Genomic DNA, 21,849 nt, shown 5'->3' on the forward strand with positions numbered 1-21,849 from the left:
TTCTTTATACATGTGGGCTTGATTATATTAGACGTTTGTGTATTATGTAGTAGCTGGCTAATTAGTCTCTACTCTTTAAACGTTGAAACCCTTTGAATATTTGCAAAAAACGGTACACGACAAAATTTGGATAAAAGTTTACGTTTTGAAAAAGACATTAAATCAGCTAATTATAGAGCTTTACAAAGTAGCTAATGTTTTTAGTAAAAGTAAAATTGTATCCGACATTTAGAAGAACCTCATAAAATAAAAGTAACTATTTCGAATCTGGCGGTCTCTATCAAACAGATGAAATAGAATTCGCCTGTTTCTATGACATCGGCATATAATGGCGTAAGTTTTATGGTCCCTAACGTGAGTCAGGTACCATCAGAGCTGGGTAGACTCGTTGAGTTCACATGCCTACTGTTTAATGATTACATATAGATTTTAGATTGCGTTAAATAACGTATGAAGCAGCAGCATGTATGTTGTCAGCGTGAACATATTTTTAAAAATTTAACAAATAACCTATCTTTTTGTAAAATTACATAGATCTATCTTAGACTGTTAAGAAAAGCTTATAATGAAGAGAAACACAAACTATGATTTGCATGTAGAACTATCCTCTCGATATTTTTTTTCTGTTGTCGCTGTGTGACCCGGTAAACAAACCGATTTCATCAAAAACTTGTGAAATAAAACAATACTAGATTCTAGATCTAGATCTAGTTCTATTTCAGTTACGAACATAAGTTAAAGACTCGGGATCTTTACATTTTTTTGTAAACTAATAGGAGTTTATTGCACTTTGTAATAAAACCGCTACAGTACGGAAACCAAGGGTAACGTTATTAAATATATTGTTCTTTGACATTTGACTAATTATTCAATAGTTCTGTGCTACTACTGTCTGGCTACAGGACATAACCCCACCCCCTTAAATTACCACCCGGAGCAATTACCCCCATCCCCGGAGAATTACCCCCCCCCCCCCAAAGTTAGAATCCAAACTCAAACTCAAATTCTATACTTATATATTACTGTAATATAGTGAGACTTGTGAAGTCAAGGGAACTCACTCTTCTTGTATTAGTATTATATTTAAACTGTTATCTTGAGTGATGTCCCTTATATGTATATATATATTTCTGTCTCGTGACTTCCGCCCTCTGTCGTTACCATCATGTAGTTGAGGCCAATAAACGTTTTATATACAATCACATGCTTCTATCGTCAATCTATTACATCTGGCGACGAGGATGGGATAATCCACTAGAAAGAGCATATGCTTACTTAAAAAGGAGCTTGCTAGAGCATATTGGCTAAGTATTTCTAGGATAATGGCGCTGTATGGCCAAATAAAAGAATTTTATTCGAATGATGAAACCATTCATGATTATCTAGATAGGTTTAGCTTTTACCTTGAAGCTAACGACGTGATGATAGAAGCCAAAAAGAGAGCTGTTTTGTTAACAGTCATAGGGCCTCAACAATTTAGGCTATTAAAGGACTTATGCGCACCAGCTAGTCCAGATACCAAGAGCTTTAACGAGCTGAGCAAATTGCTAACAGACCACCATGCGCCTATACCATCAAAGTTTCTATGTAGAGCTAGATTTGACGGTAGGACTCGTCAACCAAACGAGTCAATATCAGAATATGTTGCTGCTTTACGTCATTTAAGTGAATTTTGTGAATTCGGAGACACGCTGTCTGACAGACAATGTGAAAAGTTTGTGACAGGTGTAAACAGTCCTGATGTTCAAAGAAAGTTGCTGCTCGAGTCAGATCTAACATTAGAAAAAGCAATACAACTTGCAACTTCATTCCAGCAGTCATCCGAGGCGGCAAAATCTCTAACGCCCTCAGAGATCCATGCAGTAAACAGCAGGTTAGTCAACAAACACCAACCCCATCAGAGCATTTCAACTTATGCTAAACAGCCTGCACGTTCAAATCCTAGATCTAAATCTAATAATAATTATCAAAAATGTCATCGATGCAAAGGTCCCCATGCATCTCATCGATGCAAGTTCAAGTCAGCTACTTGTTATAAGTGCAGTAAGCAAGGTCAAATTGCCAAGGCCTGCTTTGCAAAGTCTTCGTCTGTTGCTAAATCTAGCCAGTCAAGACAGTACCGCAACCAAAGACAGCACTATGTTAACTCTCACCAAGACTACCTAACCCAACCAATGAACCACTCTACCTGTGAAAATACTCAAACTGATTCGCAGCCGGATTTCAACCTGTTCTCTGTGAAATCAATAAGTCATGCTCCCATCAATGTACTAGTTAATATCAACGGTAAGAGCATCAACTTCCAACTTGACACTGGAGCATCTCTAACAGTCATCACAAAGAAGGACTTTGACGCTGTCACAGGAGGATCAGTGCCTCTACAACCATGTCACAAGTGTCTAACAACATACACTGGTGACAATGTTCCGGTAATAGGAGAGTGTATGGTTCATGTAAGTTATAATAGTCAAAGTGTTAAACTTCCTCTTCTTGTGGTTGAAGGAAATGGACCACCATTACTAGGTAGGAACTGGTTAAGTGATCTTTAGTTAAATTGGGAGAGTATATTTTCAGTGATCAAAGCAAGAGAATCTAGTTTTACTTCAATAGATAAAGTTATATTTGAAAATGAAAGTGTTTTTGGTAATTCAGGATTACTAAACGATAGAACAGTGAAGATAAGCATTAAAGACACAAATCCAAGATACTGCAAAGCTAGAGTTCTACCTTATGCAATGAGGAATAAAATTGAAAATGAGCTAAGTAGATTGGAATCTAATGGCATCATAAAGAAGGTAGACTATTCCGATTGGGCAACGCCCATTGTGCCAGTGTTAAAGAAGGATGGTTCTGTAAGAATTTGTGGAGACTATAAAGCTACACTGAATAAGCAAATAGAGCTAAATAGGTACCCTATTCCTAACATTGAGGAAATTTCTTTGAATTTGGCAGGAGGAGACAAATTCACTGAATTAGACTTTAGTCATGCTTACACTCAACTAGAACTGCATCCAGATTCAAAAGTCTATACGACAATAAACACACATAAAGGACTCTACCAATATGAAAGACTATGTTTTGGCATATCATCCAGCCCTGGAATTTTCCAGGCTGTCATGGACAGTATTTTTAAGGATATTCCAAATGTTTGTGTTTACTTTGACAATGTGTACATAACTGGTAAGAATGACACTGAACATCTTAAAACACTTGATAAAGTCTTGAAAATAGTTGGTGAAAAAGGTTTAAAGATAAACAAAGATAAATGTCAATTCATGCTGACAGAAATTAGTTTTCTTGGTTATATATTAAGCAAGCAAGGTATCAGACCTCAACCTGAGAAAACAAAAGCCATTAAAGAAGCACCCAAACCTGAAAATACCCAACAACTAAGAGCTTTTTTGGGCTTGATAAATTACTATGCAAAGTTCATAGGGAATCTGTCTGGTAAACTATCACCACTGTACAAACTGCTACAGAAAAATGCAACTTGGCACTGGGGTAAACAACAAGATGCTGCTTTTAATACAGCAAAAGAAGCTTTGTCTTCTGACACCTTACTAACTCACTATGACCCAGGGAAAAGACTTATATTAACATGTGATGCTTCACCAGATGGTGTAGGAGCAGTCTTGTCCCACATGGATGAAAAGGGTGACAGACCCATTGCTTTTGCCAGTAGATCTTTGAACCAGGCTGAGAAAAATTATTCTCAGTTAGATAGGGAAGGCTTAGGCATCATTTTTGGTGTTAAGAAATTTCATAAGTTTCTGTTTGGTAGGAAGTTCACCATCTTTACAGATCATAAGCCATTGCTAGGTTTATTTGGAGAAAACAAACCCCTACCTGAGCATGCCTCACCAAGAATTCAAAGATGGGCTATCACACTAACTGCATACAATTATGAATTGAAATACAAACCTGGATCTGAGAATAGTGCAGATAGTCTTAGTCGATTACCTTTAAAAAACCAAAGCCTTAGCTATGTACCAGAAGATGTATTTGTTCTCTTCACTATCATGGATAACTCCAATATAAATGTGAATGATGTCAAGAGAGAAACACAAAAAGATGAGTGCTTAATAAAAGTATATGAGTACTGTAAGTATGGTTGGCCTGAAGAGTCAGTGAATGAGGACTTAAAGCCATATAAAATAAGAAAAATGGAATTAAGTCTAAAAGATGGAGAAGATGCAGTCCATTATCAGTCAGAGTTGCCTAAACAAAGTATTTGTAACTTAATAAATGATTATGGTGATATGGCAAATTTCAAATGCTTTTAAAGAGAATACATTAGTAAGAAGGAATGTGATCATCAAACAACTTTGCTAACATCATTAGCACTTACAGAAACTAAAAGGGTAACATCAAAAGAAAAAAAGATTTTTGCCATTTAATACACCCACTTCAAATACTGGATCACAGTTGCAAATTGATATGGTCCAGGATATTACTTTTAAACAGTATTTTTGGTTACTAAAAAGCACTATCAGATTACCTGAGAAAATTGATCAATCAAAGAAATCTATGTCAGTTAAGGATCTGAATAATAGCATAATACTTTCAGATGCCAATTCAAAAATAGTTCCATTAAATCATGACAAGACATCCATTGAAAGAGAATTTGGAGTTAATGACAATGTGTATCTGAGAAATTATGGGAGAAGGGAAAAATGGATACCAGGTCAAATTGTTCAATGTACAGGACCTGTGTCTTATAAAGTAAAAACAAATGATGGACTTATTGTCCGTAGACACGCAGACCAGTTAAAAATAACTTGTGCAGATAATAAGTGTGAATCTATCAATCCCACCAAATCTGATCAGTTCACACCAACTCAGTTTGTTCCACAACCGAGTTCTGTTGATATGAGTGAACCAAGTTGTCTAGAGTCAGAAAATGTAAATTCTGGAATTAATGATTTAGATCCTAGACCTCCTGAGATAGAGAATCCATATGGTCAGAATCTTGAGTCACCAAATCAAAAGCCACTGAGAAGGTCAAGCAGGACAATCAAAGTCCCAAATAAGTTAGACCTATGATTTTAAAGGTCAAAAGGACTTTGACATCATTGTTTTGTATTTTAATTATGTTGTAACGTATTGTGCATTGTTTGTAAGGATGTAATCTACCATACTGTTCATGTTACAATATAATTGGTGATTTTAGGATACTGTAAATTGTTCTATTGAGAGATGTGTTGTGTTTACTAAGGGTAAAGGGATGTAATATAGTGAGACTTGTGAAGTCAAGGGAACTCACTCTTCTTGTATTAGTATTATATTTATACTGTTATCTTGAGTGATGTCCCTTATATGTATATATATATTTGTGTCTCGTGACTTCCGCCCTCTCTCGTTACCATCATGTAGTTGAGGCCAATAAACGTTTTATATACAATCACATGCTTCTATCGTCAATCTATTACAATTACCTTAATCCTAACCTTAAGAAAAAGAGCTAAACCTAAGCATTCACCTCAGCCTAAAACACAAAACCAAAACCAATGCTAGACATTGTTTTTAAAGCATCACCCTAACACTAACCCTAGCCATAGCCATAGCCCTAACCCTGACCATAACACTAATCCTAACCCTAAATCTAGCCCTAGACGTAAACCCTAACCCTAGACATAGCCCTAACCCAAGCCATAGCTTTAACCCTAAACCTAACTCTAACCCTAGCCCTAACCATGTCCGAGGAGTAATGTTCTTCTGGGCGGGGGGTAATTGACAGGGGGTAATGACCTGTTCCCCTGCTGTCTATCTGTGACAGTGATTTGTTGTTACTTTGTGCTTTTGAAACCTGGTTAATCAGCTAGTTCGTTCGTTAGTGTTCATCGTCAGTTAGATTAGAATATTGCAGATGCTGGCGTTAATTCATCGCTAATTCTTCAGAGATAATATTAATATTATTGCAGATACTGGCAGATTCATCACTTTCTCTTCAGAGCTTAGATAATTGCAGATACTGCATTGATTCATCACTTTCTCTCCAGAGCTTAGATAATTGCAGATACTGCATTGATTCATCACTTTCTCTCCAGAGCTTAGATAATTGCAGATACTGGCAGATTCATCACTTTCTCTCCAGAGCTTAGATAATTGCAGATACTGCATTGATTCATTACTTTCTCTCCAGAGCTTAGATAATTGCAGATACTGCATTGATTCATCACTTTCTCTCCAGAGCTTAGATAATTGCAGATACTGGCAGATTCATCACTTTCTCTCCAGAGCTTAGATAATTGCAGATACTGCATTGATTCATTACTTTCTCTCCAGAGCTTAGATAATTGCAGATACTGCATTGATTCATCACTTTCTCTTCAGGGCTTCGCTTTAGGATTCTTGTGGCCTTAGTTTGGGTTTTTTCTTGCGTGTTTGCCACACCACACCTACTCTTGTTTCAAGTGGACGAAATTTTCGATGGACCTATATGTCATATTAACATGCCGCTAATGGGGTGGAAGGTAATAATAATAATATGTATTTTAAATAACGATTTGCCAAACTATACACATGCCTAGCTATAAGGCCTATATACATTCATAAACGTGAAGACTTAGAAATTTAAGAGAGTAGTCACTGGAAAGGTCACACTTTTTGCAATGAGTATTCTGAAAGACTGATTTATTAGGTAAAATTAGAGGAATAACATAATTTTCTCAAATTAGTTTTTAGTTTAATCAATAAGCTAAAATCAATTAATAGATATAATTGTATTTCCATTATAATTTATTACATCTAAATATGTGTTAAAAAATTGTATTACTATTTTTGCGTTTAAAAAAAAACGAAAGGTCAACGGCGACAATTATAGTAAAAAATGCAATCATTAAAATAATTTTTAGATCTCATAATGTTGTAGGTCTATATTTATTTTTATTTTCTCGTACACTGAGTAAAGAGAAAGTACTATAATCGTGCACCAATATTAAATGCGATTTTGACAGTTTTTGCTGTTTTACATATTTCTGTTTGATCTTATATGATCTATAAAGCATGTTTGGTAAACGTGCAAACATCGAAATCCAGCTTTTAAAATCTCCACGTCTCACATCCTCCCGAGTCCGAAAAAAAGATTTGCAATATTGACCGTCTTTCTGTGTGTCATAGAAACAGGCGAATTCTACTTCATGTGTCTATATATATATATATATATATATATATATATATATATATATATATATATATATATATATATATATATATATATATATATATCACGATAACTCGAGTACCGTTACAGTTAGGTTGACGAAATTTCATAAAGGCCTACAAATATTTACTAATTTTTTTAGTCGTTTTGAGCGTTTTCCGGTAATCGAAACTAGTACTTTTTCCGCTTCAGAGTTCTCAAAAGACAATATCTTGAGTAAAGTTTAAGTTAGGTGTTTACATACAGATGGATGGATGGATAAGATTGCAAAAGATCATCTGACTCATGGAGGTGTAGAGTGCAGATAATTAAGAAATCTTGATGCACGATTATAATACTTCTTCTATAGTCTGTATCTGTATAAGAGAAAATAAAATAAAAAAAGTAATTTTCGTTTTTTACGTAGTATTTTTTACTAGTGTAGCCTCTCTTCCCCCCCCCCTCCCCGTCAAAACTCGCAAGAATTACATTAATAGTCTTATTTGACGATATGTACATACCTACTTTTGTTGCATAATCTGACCTACATGATTTTTTTTCATCAGATTTACGTTACCCTTGTGGCGATGTCTTTATTTTTTATACCCGCGCTCATCATCCTATTTTGCTACGTTGCGATCATCTTCGTTATCTTCAATAGCAGTCAAATTTTGATGTCTGTCAATAGAAGATACAAGAAAAAGGAAAGAGTTCCGGGTAACTACCAAGATGTATAATTTATTGTTGTCTCTCATTTTACTATAAAATAAGCTACAACAGTCTGTTTGATCACACAGAGCCAATACTAGAGCACACTGACAGCGTAGATATTAAGGTACATTCCCAGAGTTCAATGGGCGTTATTCCCCAGGCCAAGATTAGAACTATAAAGATGACTTTCCTCATTGTGCTAGGTAACTACTACTTATTTCCATTATGTTTACTTCATTCTCTAAACCTATTAATATAGGCTTTCCAATACTTCACAATTACATTTGTTTGTTGTTTTTTTTTGTCTGTTTGCTTGTTTGTGGCTTTGTCGAGTGACCCGGGATCCCAAATGAGCACTATATATATATATATATATATATATATATATATATATATATATATATATATATATATATATATATATATATATATATATATATATATATATATGTGGTTCCATGACAAATTATCTCTGGACAAATGATCTCAGGACAAAATATCTCAGACAAAATATCTTACGGACAAATGATCTCAGGACAAATGATCTCACGGACAAAAGATACCAGGACAAAATATATCAGGACAAATGATATCATGGACAAATGATCTCAGACAAAATATCTCACAGCAAAATGTTAATAGTAATGAGTTTAGTTGATTTGAACTTTTTTTTAATTGACTGTCAATATAGTTTAATTTACTCTTCTACGCATAATAATTGATTGTTATAAAATGAATTTGTTAAACTTAAACAAATGTGAATGGGTCTTCGGGTTCGTAACTTAAAACTGTTGTTTTTACTGCATCATCAACACAAAAATAAAGTTTACGTTACTTTGCTGGCAGGTACATCGTTATGATCACACATTTCCAATACTATGTGATCATGTATTGTGTGAACTTTCGCTGTAGCCTACATGTTCTTACTTGACATTTCCAAATCTTTTTGCCTGCTGCTCTACTTATGGCTTGTATAAACAGAAATTCATTAGAGGTAAAGAGGCCTTAGCTGAGTAATCACCAGTGATACTGCTTTGTTTGCATGTACGCTGCGACGAACTTTGCTCCGCGATGACCGCTGTCGTTTAAATAAGCATTTGTCACCTGATCACTAAGGTGTGACCGACGCATAACACTTGACTTTGGATGGAGGGCGGATGTCTTCCCAATAAGGCATGTTAATGTCAAAGCGGGCGGCTTGATACGAAGGTGTGTCTTTATTATTTCATTCCCTTTAATCTAGTTTCGTCCACCTGACGTGGTAGGATTGTCTCGTGCTTGTCAAGCCCACCTACGCTATCTATCGAAAACATTTCTTTAATCTTCGCATACTATATTAGTAATCTGAATTTTAAAATGCCTAGTACAATATGCCAAATTTATACGGCAAACATGTCTTACAGTTATTATATAAGCCTATAAACAATATTAAACATAGTAAACAAAACCATATGACAGTCAATAAAAAAAAATGTTCACATCAACTAAAATTATCCAATACACTTTTAAAATTTTGCTGTGAGATATTTTTTGTCTGAGATCATTTGTCCTGAGATCATTTGTCCAGTCACCATATACATATATATATATATATATATATATATATATATATATATATATATATATATATATATATATATATATATATATATATATACAGTGGCGTAGCGAGGTCAGGTGTCACCCGGTGCGGCACTTATTGGTGTCACCCCCCAGAGGCGTAGCACCATCCCCCCTCAAACTTTCGATTTGCACCCCACTCCTCAAGTTTTCGATTTGACCCCCTCCCCTCAAACTTTCGATTTGCACCCCCCCCCCCTCAAGTTTTCGACTTGCACCCCCCCCCTCAAACTTTCGATTTGCACTCCCCCCCCCAAGTTTTTCTCTCTATATTTTGCGATTTTCTTGCCTTGGTGTCACCCCCCACCCCTAAATGGTGTCACCTGGTGCGGTCCGCACCCCCCGCCCCCCCTCGCTACGCCCCTGTATACATATATATATATATATATATATATATATATATATATATATATATATATATATATATATATATATATATATATATATATATATATATATATATATATATATATATATATATATGTTACGGTCAAAGCCCGAAGTGCGACCAAAGCCCGCAATTGCCGGCCAATGTGGCCAAAGCCCGAAGAACTTAGCACTAAGAGCGTATTTCCTACATTGGCCGGCCAATGCGCGTACTGGCAGGGATGTCCTGGCCAATGTCCTATCTAGACTAAGTTGTGATCGAGTTTTCATTATTCTGGGTGCGGTTTCATTGTGAGTAACGTATTGTTTGGCTCTTGTTTGTATAGCATTCTATATGCAATGCGACATAGACTAAAAGGACCGTCAAATCAAGAGACAGACATAGCGATGGCTGTCAAAATAAATAATCAAAATCCTAATGGAAAAGAATTTGTGAATCAAGTTATTTCTGAACTATAGAACATATGGCATGAACTTTAACTAGTTCACAGAAAACCAAGGCATAGCCAAAGCCAATGTTCAGTAGAACATGCCAACTAAGATGTTCAAAATATGATGATGACAATGATGCAGAAAAATGAATCGGCTTATTGGGTTGAGAGTCTTAAATTCATTCAATTTATGAAAAACAGTAATTTTCATCAAGGAATCCAACAATAGCCATACGAAACCTTGCTTGGATGCAAGGCAAAAGTGGGACTTAGCACTTCAAATCTACCAAGAGAGGCTCTCGATAATTTGGCTAATGAGGAAGATCTTGCGAACATTGAACAAGTAATGGAGGTTGCCATGCAACGAATCCTCACCTAACACATCTGCTGCCGTGGCGCAACGTCAAGACCAGTTGCGTGACAATAATATGGTCAACATATTATGCGTAGTTTGTGAAAAATATTGCAGTGCAGCCTATTCTTGTGGATCCTGTGGCAACGATGTCTCTCTCTCTCTCTCTCTCTCTCTCTCTCTCTATATATATATATATATATATATATATATATATATATATATATAGAGAGAGAGAGAGAGAGAGAGAGAGAGAGAGAGAGCCAAAACCTTTTTTTTTTTTGGTGTGGGGGTGACACCAGATGACACCCCACCTAGCTTTGCCATTGGGACACGGTATGCCCCTACGGCCTACAGTCAATGGAGGCGAGCGAGTTGACGAGATTCCTTCCATAATGTTGTTGTCATGGAATAAAAACGTGCTTTTTAGATTTAGACCGTAAAAAAAAAAAAAAAAAAAAAAAAAACTTAAGCCTAAAATTAATTTAGAAATTTTATATTCTTAGAATAAATGCTATAAAAGTTACAAATCTAGAGAACTTGAAAATAATTTGTTGAGTTTAAGGCTACATTTCTATTTATTTTCATCAAGCCTAAGTTATAACCGGATGTTTCACTTTCGTAAGACAAATATTGATTGGCTGTACAGTTACTTAGTGATCGATAACTATTTGTTTACAAAACTTTGCAGATCAAGTTTTTAAATAACAATGCAAATTTAAAACCCCATGACCTAGTTTTCTATTTTTAGCTTACAATGTGTACAATAAATCTATGACGGCCTATCCAATAGCAGGATGCCATTGTTTATGTCGCCATTACACGTGAAAACCAAATTGTTTTTGCTTTTTTTTTTTTAATTTTTATTTAGTTACCGAAAATATTAAAAACATCAAATACATCCAATCTTTAGTAAAGTCCGAAAAAAACCAGACAGGCAGGATTTTATAACCATATTAATTGTAACTACGCTGTGCATGATTTTTAAATGAATTTATACACCTCTCAAATACCTTTGAGACTTTTCTCGCTGGTGTCCATTACTTAACCGTATATTCCGACCTTGAAAAAAAAGTTCACATTCTAAAACTACCGATTGATAATTGATAACGCATTCATGAAACCCTCAATAATTTTGCAATATTTTGGTGTGTATTACCAGACAAAGCGGAATAAAATAGATCCATTTTAAACCACACGTCCGGCCTAAAAAAAAGCTCATAGGTGTGTTAAGTCCTAGCTGATTTAGTGTGTCTGACGCCGTCAATGCTAGCCTTCAAATGAGAATATACTCCTTACAAGATTCAGATTTTTGGTGGAATTTGAATTAGATGCCAAGGCATTAGAAACTCTAACATGGGTTGAAACATGATACCCACCTCCCTTATCTTCAGTGTTTCTTCCAGACTTTTTTCTCCGGGGGGTGGGGGGGAGACACTTGAAATTTTCGGGGGGGGGGGGAGCGGACTAAAATTTTCGGGGGGGGGGAGGACAGTGTTAAAAGTATATATTTTCTATATAAATTCCATTTCGTTCGGGGAGGCGGTAGACTTTCTTTCGAGGGGCTTTGCCCCACCTCCCCCCCCCCCCCCCCCCCCGAAGACATGCCTGGAAGATACTCTGCTTATCTCGTCCAGAAAAAGCAATTGGAAATTGTAGTTCCGTTAGCAACCGATCTGTCTAATGTGAAGAGTGTTACTTTTATTTTAACATGTATTTTAATTTATGTTATTAATTTTGTGAACCAGTTGACCAAGTTTATTAGCACGATACAATTTTCAGACTATTTTTATGTAACACTGAATATTTTAAAATATTCTTTTGTTCTGTATCTTCAGTATTCATACTTTGTTGGAGCCCTTATTTCGTATTCAGCATGTGCCAGGTTTTTCAAGTATTTCCAGCCACACCGGAATGGAATAAAGTTTATACGTTAGTTCAAAGCTTGGCACCTCTTAATTCAGCTGCTAATCCTCTAATTTATGGAGTCTTCAGTACAAGAATATGTCGATACATTAGGTGAACCTTTTACTACATTATATACATACATATATATATATATATATATATATATATATATATATATGTGTGTGTGTGTGTGTGTGTGTGTTCCATTGATTCACATACCAACTGTATTTGTGTGATTACATTTTTAAAAAACGTGATACATTTAGAATAAACCGGGAGTAATCTCCCCTAGACCTTCTCAATTCTATATAATAGTTTCGCTGTCTGTCTATCTATCTATCTATCTATCTATCTATCTATCTATCTATCTATCTATCTATCTATCTATCTATCTATCTATCTGTCTGACAAGAACGCTCTAGAGAAAACACAAGCAATTTAAAAACATGCATAGTAATTCGAAAAACGAAGTATGACGTCGACACATTTAGCGCACAGAGTAGAAAATAATCTCAAGCCGGATAGTGCACACATTGATATGACGTCATTGATTATCGAGTAAACATTCAATACAAAGGCAATTTGGTCTAATCTAAGTGGTTTGCGTGAAGAGTTCCTTTCATACAATTCTTCAGGTAGGGGCGAAGCCCCACCCCCGCGTAAGAACGTTTGAGCCCCCCCCCCCCCCCCTCGGGGAGGGGGCGGACACTGGAAAAAGTATATAATTATATTTCGTTGAATGGGACGGTAGACATGTTTTTTAGGGGGGTGGGGGGGTGGGGTGTGTGTGTGGGGGGGGGGGTGGTTTTAATTTAGACTTTTTCCTCCCCGGAGAGGGGTGGTGGTACTTGAAATTTTCGGTGGCGGGGGTAGAATTTTCGGGGAGGGGGCGGACACTGGAAAAAGTATATAAATTATATTTCGTTGAATGGGACGGTAGACATGTTTTTTTTTTGGGGGGGGGGGGGGGTGGTGGGTGTGTGTGGGGGGGGTGGTGTGTGTGGGGGGTGGGGGGGGGGGGTGGTGGGTGGGGTGGTTTTAGTTTAGACTTTTTCCTCCCCGGAGAGGGGGGTGGGGGTACTTGAAATTTTCGGGGGCGGGGGTAGAATTTTCGGGGAGGGGGGCGGACACTGGAAAAAAGTATATAATTATATTTCGTTGAATGGGACGGTATACATGTTTTGTGGGGGGTGGGGGTGTGGTGGGGGTGGTGTGTGTGTGGGTGGGGGGTGGTGTGTGTGGGGGGGTGGGGGGGTGGTTTTAGTTTAGAGAAAAAGAGACAGCACTATCAGCCTAGCGCCCGGTGTATCCTTCCTCAACGGGCCATTTTTCTCGTTATTCTTATATCGGGATATAGACAATATTTTTAATCCATTTTTAATTACTTAAACTTTTAAAAATAGAATAGAATCTCGTAGAAACAATTGCACAGCAAGTGAATGCCAAAAAAGATGTGTATAATAGTGCGGAATATTATTAGTACTTTATAAATTCACATGCGTTTTTTGAGAAATCGGAAATAGCGTAAATTACTACTTCCGGTCAACGGAAATTACTCAAACTTTTATAGAAGGCAGAGCATTAGATCTTTTACTTACATATGACATTTCATTTATGTATCTGAAATAGTACTCAAATTTGAAAAATTGAAAGTAGAAATCGCTGAAAAGTTGATACAGATCTACAAATTTGATATAATATTCATATATAAAATTTCATTAACCTAGCCGTAACGTTACTCAAGTTATCGTGTTTTCCACACTTACTTACTTAGTCCTCTTTGCTCCTTATGGAGCATAGGGCCTCCACCATTTCCTTCCATTTCTTCCTATCCTCGGCTATTAATTTTGACATCTCCCAAGACATCCCTATTGGCTTCAGTTCTTCAAGAAGACTCCGCCTCCAGGTCTGTCTTGGGCGCCCTGTCTTCCGCTTTCCCTGGGGGTTCCACTCAAGCGCTTGGCGTGCCTTTCGCAGTGTGTGACCCACCCAGCGCCACTTCCTCCTTCTTATTTGCACACCTATAGGCTCCTGCCTAGCTTCCTCGGTTGAAGAAGGGGGGTCGGTTCTGTAGCTTCCTTACGGATTTGGCCTGCATTGCGTCATACTTCTCCTAAGTGGAGCCCTGATTCTCCCGAGGACTGGATTTGTTTCGGATTTGGCTTTGGTTTCTGTAACTGCCTTTTGTTTTATGTGGACGAGTAGTTAGCCCATCGCACAACCCCCAACCTGGAGGACCAGGGCACATCGTTTGGTCTGGCCCCTACCCACGCAGATCTGTCCGACTTGGTTAGACCTGCCAGGAGCACTAGGCTCCCGCCGGCATAGCTCTGGGGGTCGCTGGGGCACACAAGCCATCCCACCACTTCAAGGCGGTGGGGGTGTGTGGGTGATCCATCAGGAGGGTTTTTCCACACTATTATACACATTTTTTTGGCGTTCACTTGGTGCGCAATTCTTTTTTCTACGAGATTCTATTCTACAAGAAAAAATGGCCCGTTGAGGAATGATACAACGGGCGCTAGGTTGATAGTGCTGTCTCTTTCCTTTAAACCAAAACCAAAATCACCACTTTAATTAAATTTAACCGGAAACGAAAAATGACATTGAAAACGGATTTTTATCCAGAATCGTCATTTTTTATCGCATTTAAGCTTGATCTACACGTAGTTATCGCGCATTTATACTAAATATACTAAATATATTTAATATAGTCGTAGCCATACCTCTAAATCATGCACCTAATCTCAATCATGACAAAAGTCGCATTTAGAGTGTCTTTCAGGCAACTACTTGGGAGGAAGGAGCTCCCCCCCCCCCCCCCCCCACACACACACACACCAAAGCACCTCTACCGTCCCATTTAACGATATATAATTATATACTTTTGCAAGTTTGTCCCCTCACAGAAAATTCAACCCCGCCCCGAAAATTTCAAGCACCCCCACCCCTCTCCGGCGAGGAAAAAGTCTGAAAGAAACACTGGTAGCATTTGTTGATCATACAAACTAAAGGTAGAGCCTGGGATGGCTTCGCCCTTACCGGAAGAGATGCATGAAAGAAACTATGCACGCAAAACATTTTTTAGATTAGAAAATTTCAAGTTCCCCCACCACTCTCCGGGGAGGAAAAAGTCTGAAAGAAACACTGGTCGTATTTGTAATTCATGCAAACTGAAGGTAGAGCCTACTTCTATAATTTAAACTCGTTACATCGTTTCCTATTTTAGGCCGATCAACCTAACTCTTGCAGACAGTGTTTCTTTCAGATATTTTTCTGGGGGTGGGCACTTGAATTTTTGCAGAGGCGAATAAAATTATCCAGGGCGGGGGATGACGACACTGGTAAAATATATTTTCTATATCAATTATATTTCGTTTTTTTAGGCGGAGGAATCAGACGTTCTACCGAGTGGGGGGGGGGGGGGGGGTTAAAATGGGCTTCGCCCCTACCAGAAGAGAAACTCTTCACGCAAAACACTTAAAACATTAAACACATAATTTAGTCCGTAATGTCAGTATTTTTATTATGGAGTATCGATGACGCCATTTCTTTGAGGGTGTCGGTATAGACGTTCTACCGGAGGGAGGGGAGGAATTAGGCTTTCTACCGTCGGGGGGGGGGGGGGATAGACGTTCTACCGTGGGGGGGGGGGGGGAATAGACGTTCACCGTGGGTTGGGGTAAAGTGGCTTTGCCCCTACCAGAAGAGAAACTCTTCACGCAAAACACAACATTAGACACATAATTTATGCCGTAATGTCAGTATTTTTATTATGGAGTATCGATGACATCATTTCTTTGAGGGGGTCGGTATAGACGTTCTACCGGGGGGGGGGGAGGATTAGACGTTCTACCGGGGGGGGGGGGATTAGACTTTCTTTCGGAAGGGGTGGAAGAGGGGAGGGACTAGACGTTCTACCAGAAGGGATGGGGTTGGAGGGATTAGGCGTTCTACCGGAGGGAGGGAAGGGATTAGACGTTCTACGGAGGGGAAGGGAGGGATTAGACGTTCTACCGGGGGGGGGGGGCGACACTGGTAAAAGTAAAATATATTTTCTATATAAATTCTATTTTGTTTTTTTTTAGGGGGAGGGGGGATCAGACGTTCTACCTGAGATGGAGGGGAAATGGGCTTCGCCCCTACCCGAAGAGATGCATGAAAGAAACCCTGCAAGCAAACCCCTTTTAAGATTAGACACATTAATTAGGCGGTAATTTTATTAAAGAGTATCGGTGACGTTATTTCTTTTGAGTTGGGGGGGGGGGCTTCGACCCTACCCGAAAAATTGCATGAAAGAAACTGCATGCAAACCACTTTTTAGATTAGACACATGAATTAAGCTGTAATTTTATTATAGAGTATCGATGACGACATTTCTTTTGAGTTGGTGGGGGGGGGGGGGGGGCTTAGACGTTCTTACGCGGGGGGATGGGCTTCGCCCCTACCCGAAGAATTGTATGAAAATTACTCTTCACGCAAACCATTTTTAAGATTAGACAAATTTGGCTTTTTAATTCAATGTTTACTATATGCTCCATGTGACGTCATAATTCGTTTTCGTTTTACTATGAAAGTTTTTTTTTTGCTTGTGTTTTCTCAATAGCGTTTTTGTCAGATAGATAGATAGATAGATAGATAGATAGATAGATAGATAGATAGATAGATAGATAGATAGATAGATAGATAGATAGATAGATAGATAGATAGATAGATAGATAGATAGATAGATAGATAGATAGATAGATAGATAGATAGATAGACAGACAGACAGACAGATAGACAGCGAAACTATTAGTATTAATCCCAATCCACTTTAGAAGCTCTTCTTTCTGTATTTACGGATATCAACGGCTCAGGAGGTGTCTCCCGTTAGCCAGTCAGGCCCCAACACGGCCAACTCCTACTAACAGGCTTAGATATCGGTTTGAATAATTTGTTTCTTTCGCTTCTGCCCTTTGGTTCTCGCCAGGTTTATCTTCCATCCCACCAAACGCAGGTTAAAGTCGTACCCCACCGCCCAGTAAAAATGAAATTATATAACTATTAATATTTGTGCAAGGAGCTGGAGAGCCGCATCTGGACATCAATAGAGACGCATGCGGCTCGCGAGCCTCAGGTTGCCGACCCCTGGTATATGCTCATTACCAAATCACCAAATTCCTGGGGGGGGGGGGGGGGGGGGGGGGGTTGTCATACTGGGTTTCTTGAAATTTTTGCTACGTTTTTTATTTTATTTTTGTATGAAGAAAATAATAACTTAAATGAGAAAAAAAATTATGTGTTTAAAATACCATTTTTACGACCCTATTAATCAAAAAATAAATCATTTTTTTTCCAAATCTTGCAAGCTCATTACGACAAGTTTTATATTCGTCATGATATTAAATTTGGCATCATTGGAAAGCTGAATTTTTCATGTATTTGATAATTGTATTTTCCTTCGTCTCGGAAACACCCAAAAGCTTACAATCAGCTTTACAATTTACACAGCTATGGTATTTTTGTGAGCTATTTTTCGATACTTTTTGATGTTTTTCTCAGTTCGCAGTTTTAACACTAAAAAGCCTACTACTTTTTATTTATTAAACAATGCCGACAATATTTTCAGTACTTGTTCTTCATGCAACATTAAACTTTTGTTACAGGGGAACTGTGATGGCTTTCATAGAAAAAAGTGTATGGTAAATAATATGCAAATTTTGAAACTTATGAAAGTACGATTTTTCAGACCGTGTAAAATTCTGACCAGTTGCTCTATCAGAAAGTTGTCGTGACAAAAGTTTAATTGGTACTGAAATAAAAGCCGTTTAAATTAGATTGTTATAAGTGCATACATAAAAAAGCCTTAGTTTTCAAACCCTTTTTTTTTCTATTTAATACTTACCTTTTTACTAAAAGTATTCTACATGCTTTAGATATTAAATTGAAAAACAAAAAAAAAATAAAAAAAATTAGCATATACCCTAAAAGCTTACAATTGGTGGAATTTTTTAGAACTATATTATGTAGAACTAACTACGGCATCGAAATAACGTCATAACACTCTTTCCAACTCTTTATTATTGCCTTCCAGACATTCCCCAGTGAAAAGAAGTGTTCCAACGTCAATGAGAAGATGCAATTCTGGCACACAACCTAAGCTTTCTACACCAGAATACACAACAACAAGCATAATTGAAACAGATGAATTAAGGTATTGCATATATATATATATATATATATATATATATATATATATATATATATATATAGGCCTAAATTGTTACAGTTATATTTATGTTTCTGCTTGTGTTTGTGTGTGTATGTATTTATATAAGGGTGCTATTTGGCGCCCCGGGCCTTCCCGTGTCCGCTATGGCGCCTACGTTCTTTTGAGTGAGTGCAAAAGACTATGAATACTATAGTCGTTTTCTAAGCTTAAACAGGCGGTTCCGCCGGCGCCGCAGCATGGTGCGATTTGCGTTCATGTTTGCGTTTATGTTTTATTTGTATTTGGTTTGGGTTTGCGTTTTTTTTTAACCCTGCTGGGGCGCCGACGGATGCGCCTGTTTCAATTTAGTGAACAATTATATATTATATAATACTCCAAGCTTATCCGTAAACGGAAAGAAAGAAATATTTAGGACATGAAGGACCTGGCTTTCTGTTATTGATTAAAAATAATCAGAAGAAAACAGTACGTCCAGTGTATGGAATAAATAAAATGCAGTATTAAAAATACCAATAACATTGCGCTTAATCAATCCCCGCTAATTATATAATTTTTTTTCCTAACACCAAAACAAAGTAATAAAAAGTAAATTCTTTTCTCTCTCTTAATGGGTTTTTAAAAGGAAGTACTGTGTTTTTCAAATCAAGGGACGTAATGAGAACTAAAGGACAAAATGCAAATACATTTCAGACACAATTTTAGAAATTTTATAAACGTTGATACACTTTTTAAAAAATTGTATGTAGTGTTCATAATTGAACATTTGTTATTCTAAGTATATAAAATTGTTTTTAAAGACTTTCAATAGTAATTTTTTAACTCATAAATTTAGACCATGAGCACTTTAATAAGCTAACACTTGAATCCATGAAAGTATCATTTTTTTCGTTTTTTCTTATATTCCTTTGTAATCCACGACAATTATTTTACAAACATACATACACACAGAATTGAACTTTATATATTAAACTAGCCGTCCCGGCCAGGCCCTGCTCTGGCTTCTGTGAAAAACCTTTCTGTTAAAGACCATTACCTGTGTATTTAGTAATCATCATAAACCCGGCATTGCCCACCCAAACCACAACCAACCAAAACAACAAAACGCAAACATAACGCTAACACAATTACAAATACAAACGAAAACAAAAACCTAACAACAAACCCAACCACAACCACAAACACCAATACAAACACAAAGAAAAAACAAACAAAAAAGCAAACGAAAACAAAAACCTAACAACAAACCCAACCACAAACACCAATACCAACAAAAAAAACGAAAAAGCAAACGAAAACAAACCAAATCCAAACGCAAAACCAACCAAAAACACAAATACAAACCCAAACAAAAAAACACAAACAAAAACGAAAAAAGAAAGAACAAAAACGAACCAAATCAAAACGCAACCACTAACGCAAACCCACCTAAACACAAAGAAAACACTAACGCGAACATAAACGCCCGGGGCGGAATCACCTGTTTTAGCTTAATGAACGACTATAGTACCCCAACTTATTCATAGTCTTTTGCACTCACTTAAACGAACGCGCCTGTTTCAATTTAATGAACAATTTTAATACTCCAAGCTTATCCGTAAAATACCTACAACATTTGCACTTGATCAATCCCCGCTAATTATGTAATTATTTTTTTTTTCCAACACCAAAACAAAGTAATTAAAAAGTAAATTATTTTCCACAAAATGCAATGGTTTTATAAAGGGAAGTAATTTTGTTTTCCTAATTTATCAAAGGGAAGTAAGTGCTATCGGACTAAATAAAGACATAATTAGAATTTTTGTAAAAGATGATATTTTTTTAAAACTTGTGTTTAATGAACATGCCGACAATTATTACTATAATTTGAAAAATGAAAATTATTTCCCAACACTTTCAATAGTAATTTTTTAGCTCAAAATTTAGACAAATGCGCACGATAATTTTCCAAGACCAACGACAAACATATGCATTACATACAGAACTGAGCTTTATATATTAGATTCGAGAAAGTTTAGGGGAGATCACTTAAATATACACTATTGCACAAAACGCTTTCATACAATTTGTTAATAAGTAATAAATGTTATCTACTCACCAATTTAGTATACATTCTTTCCGATTTTAGTCGGCGGAAAAGCGCCCCCCCCCCCCCCCCCCCCATCCAGGAAAATTTGAAAAGCGGGTTTTGTCTGTTACTGTTTCTTACTAAGGGTATTTGTTGTACAGTTAGACAATCAAGGTAAAAAAAAAACAGTTAATTCAGTATGTAAACGCATATAGCCGTTAAATTTCTTAACTTTGTATATAATTCAAAACTGCAGCTTAAAATTAGCTTTTAAATATTTTTTCTACCCCTTTTGCCGTCCCCTAGCGTCAGCGCCCGGGGGGGGGGGGCGCCGCCCGCTCCCTTCCTTACCCTTCTAGCTACTTTTCTGTAGACTATGTCGTTACTATAACTATTCATTAATCGGCCTGCGATTTAAACGAAGTACATTAAAAACTCCGCAATACGTAGGTTGTTCTTTTCTATTTCAAACAGAATGGGTGCAGAGCTAAGAAACATCTGTTCTAGTCATGGAGGTAACCGAGTTCCTTTACAAAAGCAGGAGTTGACGGAAGCAGACAGGAAACTATTGTCTTTGTATGTTAGGGAAAAAGTCTCAGTAGCCGATACAGTCTGATCAAATCACTCTCCTTCTGAGATAGCAGTGGTGTTGGAGCAGTAACCAAGTGTCACATTACCTTGTGTGGAACGTGTGTTGACGTAACAACTAATAAACCAAATCGTTTCTAATCTGAACATTTTTACAAGCTTTTATTTAGTTTACAACGTCTGATTGTTTGTTTGTTGGTTTGTTTGTTTGTTTGTTTGTTACAAAAAGAATAGTTTTGTTTTAATTGCAATGGCCAAACCAGGCTGAATGCGGGAGAGACTATCATCTACTCAGGTCATCAGCAGTGTTTGTTCCAGACTTTTTTCTCCGGGGGGGGGGGGCGGACACTGTTAAAAGTATATATTTTCTATATAAATTTCGTTCTGGGGGGGGGGGTAGACTTTCTTCGGGGAGGAGGCTCTGCCCCCCCC

At 37.2% G+C, this 21,849-nt stretch overlaps 1 protein-coding gene across 1 annotated transcript; it reads left to right on the forward strand.

The window, feature by feature from the left end:
• The first annotated feature begins 259 nt into the window (after positions 1-259).
• On the forward strand, positions 260-21,537 carry LOC131953744 (cardioacceleratory peptide receptor). Its single transcript, XM_059317095.1, has 7 exons — positions 260-333; positions 6,334-6,473; positions 7,708-7,858; positions 7,939-8,055; positions 12,481-12,661; positions 18,627-18,746; positions 21,304-21,537. The coding sequence occupies exons 2-7, from the start codon at positions 6,453-6,455 to the stop codon at positions 21,443-21,445; spliced, it is 732 nt and encodes a 243-aa protein (XP_059173078.1). The 5' UTR covers positions 260-333; positions 6,334-6,452; the 3' UTR covers positions 21,446-21,537.
• Positions 21,538-21,849: the final 312 nt, after the last annotated feature.

Source organism: Physella acuta, unplaced genomic scaffold (genome assembly GCF_028476545.2).
Source record: "Physella acuta isolate Inbredline_101_S28 unplaced genomic scaffold, ASM2847654v3 ptg000944l, whole genome shotgun sequence".
Lineage (NCBI taxonomy): Eukaryota > Metazoa > Mollusca > Gastropoda > Physidae > Physella > Physella acuta.

Excerpts from the sequence above, each read along its gene's own strand:
- LOC131953744 (XM_059317095.1), top strand. The coding sequence starts at position 6,453 with ATGCCGCTAATGGGGTGGAAG. Across the intron at positions 12,662-18,626 it reads AGAATATGTCGATACATTAG|ACATTCCCCAGTGAAAAGAA; the intron begins GTGAACCTTTTA and ends ATTGCCTTCCAG. Across the intron at positions 18,747-21,303 it reads ATTGAAACAGATGAATTAAG|AATGGGTGCAGAGCTAAGAA; the intron begins GTATTGCATATA and ends TATTTCAAACAG.